A 2,904-nucleotide genomic window follows, 5' to 3' on the forward strand; every position below is an offset into this window, starting at 1 on the left:
CCCCGCCCTGCCTGGGTGTCGGGCGGAGGAAGCCGGGAGGGGCAGGAAGCGGACTGCGGTGGGGAAGGGGCGCCCCGCCCAGCCCCCAGCCCGGGTTCCTGTTTTCGAGACAAACCGTTCCCACGGGGCTAACCCGGCCCGGGACCGGGCGTCTTCCTGCAGGCAGCGGGAGGCACAGGCCTAGTGGAGGTCGGGGGCGTGGGGACAGCGGGTCCTTGAGATAGTCTGGGGGAGGGGCTAGGACAAGATGGGAATATTTTGGGGAGAAGGGCCTGTGGGGAGCGAGGAATGAAATTGTGGCTACCTGGAGACGTGGCCTTGATGTCTGGGCATGGGGGCGGGGGCCCAGTTCACACAGGAGGAACGGGGCCCCGGAAGCCTGGCTTCCCACAGGGCCGAATGGAAAGGGGTAGCCGCATGTGGCGGTGGGTTCTCCGCAGCTTGGAGACTGGGGGCCTGGATGCCTGGCCAGCAGGGAGGAACTTGGGAGGGGAGCCGCAGGCGGTTGGGGTCCCCACTAGCCGGGCCTAGGAGAGCGGGTAACGGTTTCCGGCCATTTGGCTTCACACACTCACTGTGAAACCACCGACCCCAAACCTCCCTTCCGAGGCGTGCCCCTCCCAGCCTCGGGGCGGGGGAACCAGGACCGCCCCCGCACCTCAGTCTTGATAATGTAAGACCTAGAAACAGGCCCTTTCTATTCCTTAGTTTCCCCATAATGAGGGGGTGACATGGCCTAGCCTAGGCAGTCTGCGAGTGTTCCCTGCCCTACCACTCCCCCGACTTTGGATCGAGCGCAGCCACCTGCTAAGAGACCCTTAAACGCCGCAGTAGGGCGGGGCTAAGGGCGGAGCCAAGAAGGCGCCGAGCATCCTCTGCTTCCTCCCCCTCCTGGGTCCTGCCCTCGACAGCGTGGATCCTCCATGGTCCGGGAGGCCTCAGCCCGAGTCCCAGCTTCCAGCCCCGGTGGGCCCCACCCAGACAGACGCCCCGCCCCCGGCCAGCTAGGGTGGCCGCTGACCTAGTATGGACACGGCACTGGGAAGAGAGGCGTGGAGGGTGACGCCAGGAAAGGGGCTGGAGAGGCCTAGGCCCCGCCCCCACGGGGTCGCCCCCTCCACCTCCCACCACCGCCCCGCCCTGGGACGCACCTGCCGAGGGTGGAGGATAAGAGGGTGATTGCGCGGCTGCTGTTGAGCCCGCCAAGAGCTAAAAATATTTCCCAACAACGAGGAGTAAGGAGGCTCTCAAGGAGAATCAGTTTATTGGGGAGTGGGTGCAGTTGGTCAGACCCCATAAATAGGAGGGGACCGGGAGCCCAAGGATGGAAGGGGGCCCGTGTCCTTAGTCACGCTGGACACTGGGACATTGAGAGTGGGGAAAATGAGACTTCCAGGAGGGGGCTTAGAGATCTAACTCTAGTACCCCACCCTCTGCATGAGGCGCTGGGGCTGGCCCAGGGGATTCTGACAGGCTCAAGGGCTGGTTTGGGGTCTGGACTGGAGGCTCAGATGGCCTCATCCGGGGCTGGCAGGCGCTGGCGGGAAGGCTCCACACCCCAGATCTCCCGGGCATACTGGGCAATGGTGCGGTCACTGGAGAACTTGCCAGAGGTGGCTATGTTCCGGATCACCATCCGCGTCCACTCTCTTGGGTTCTGCAGGTCAAAGGGAAGCTCTGGTTCACTCTGGTGGCAGGATCTCCACTTTCTGCCTCATCCCAAACAGGGCCACCAAAGCCCTGCCAACCCCTGACCCAGGACCCCTCACCTTGTACAAGGCACTGACTTTCTCCTGGCATTTAATGTAGTCTTCATAATCTGCGAAGACTTTAAACCTGGAGGGGAAAGGATAGGCATGTGCTATTCCTTTAGGGGCTAGGTTAAGTTCTATGAGGTCAAGGGCCAAGCCTGCCCTGTCCCAGTGGACAGCCGGGGACCTGGAGGGTCATGCTGCTTCCAAAGGTTCCTGGCTTCAACTGCCAGGACCCCTGTCCAGCTTCCCCACCACAAACCTGAACCTCGATCCACCCAGCAGCCCCACCTGCGTGATTCCCGGGCCAGCCAGCTCACCGGTCATGGTGCATAAGCATATTGACAATGTCCTTGAACAGGTCGGGCTGTTTGGGGGAGAAGAAGCCACTGCTCAGCTGCTCAATGACCTGCCGAAGCTCAGGAATGCGGTCATAGTACTCCTGGGCATTGTACCTGCCAGGACAGAGCTGCAGTCAGCTACCCAGAAAGGGGTTCCTGGCTCCTCTTCCAGAGAAAAGCTGAGGTCCCATGCCCCAGGGTCAAAACCCAGGCCCGGCCTGCTGCTCCCCAGGGCTGCCACACACACCCCGGAGGGCCTCCCTGCAACTCCCCTTCTCTGCTCAGCTTTTCATCCCTCCTTTGTGAATGAGGAAACTGAGGCCCGGAGGATACACAAGCCAAGTGTTAGACCCAAGGCCCCCGAACAAGCTCTTTTCCTTCCACATGCCACTGCTGTCTCTTAACCGGTTTGTTTGCTCCAAAATGGCTTTTCTCCTCCAGTAGCCCAAGTCCACATCTGGCCTTGCCCTCGGACTGCAAAAGCAGCTAACAGGTACAACCCTTCAACTGGGCTGGGCATGGTGGCTCATGCCTGTAATCCCAGCAATTTGGGAGGTTGAGTGGGGCGGATCATCTGAGGTCAGGAGATCAAGACCCGCCTGACGAACATGGTGAAACCTGGTGTCTACAAAAATACAAAAAGTAGCCAGGCATGGTGTTGTGTGTCTGTAATCCCAGTTGTTCCTCGGGAGGCTGAGGTGGAAGAATCACTTGAACCCGGGAGGCAGAGGTTGCAATGAATCGAGATCATGCCATTGCACTCCAGCCTGGGCAACAGAACGAGACTCCTTCTCAAGAAAAAAAAAAAAAAA

General features: G+C 60.3%; 2 protein-coding genes across 4 annotated transcripts in view; both read right to left on the reverse strand.

Annotated features, from left to right (window-relative positions):
• RASGRP2 (RAS guanyl releasing protein 2 (calcium and DAG-regulated)) overlaps nt 1-295 on the reverse strand; it is a 28,766-nt gene extending 28,471 nt beyond the window's left edge. The window contains exon 1 of the mRNA XM_011993506.1: nt 116-295. The gene's annotated coding sequence lies outside the window, so the exon portion shown is untranslated. The remainder of the gene's footprint in view (nt 1-115) is intronic.
• A 941-nt stretch (nt 296-1,236) lies between these two features.
• PYGM (phosphorylase, glycogen, muscle) overlaps nt 1,237-2,904 on the reverse strand; it is a 14,016-nt gene continuing 12,348 nt past the window's right edge. For all 3 annotated transcript variants that reach the window (XM_011993509.1, XM_011993507.1, XM_011993508.1), the window contains 3 exons: nt 2,072-2,206; nt 1,770-1,836; nt 1,237-1,657 (listed from right to left, as the gene is read on the reverse strand). In XM_011993509.1, coding sequence (XP_011848899.1) covers nt 1,508-1,657; nt 1,770-1,836; nt 2,072-2,206 — 352 coding nt within the window. In that variant the 3' untranslated portion in view covers nt 1,237-1,507. The remainder of the gene's footprint in view (nt 1,658-1,769; nt 1,837-2,071; nt 2,207-2,904) is intronic.

Source organism: Mandrillus leucophaeus, unplaced genomic scaffold (genome assembly GCF_000951045.1).
Source record: "Mandrillus leucophaeus isolate KB7577 unplaced genomic scaffold, Mleu.le_1.0 Scaffold43, whole genome shotgun sequence".
Classification (NCBI taxonomy): Eukaryota; Metazoa; Chordata; class Mammalia; order Primates; family Cercopithecidae; genus Mandrillus; species Mandrillus leucophaeus.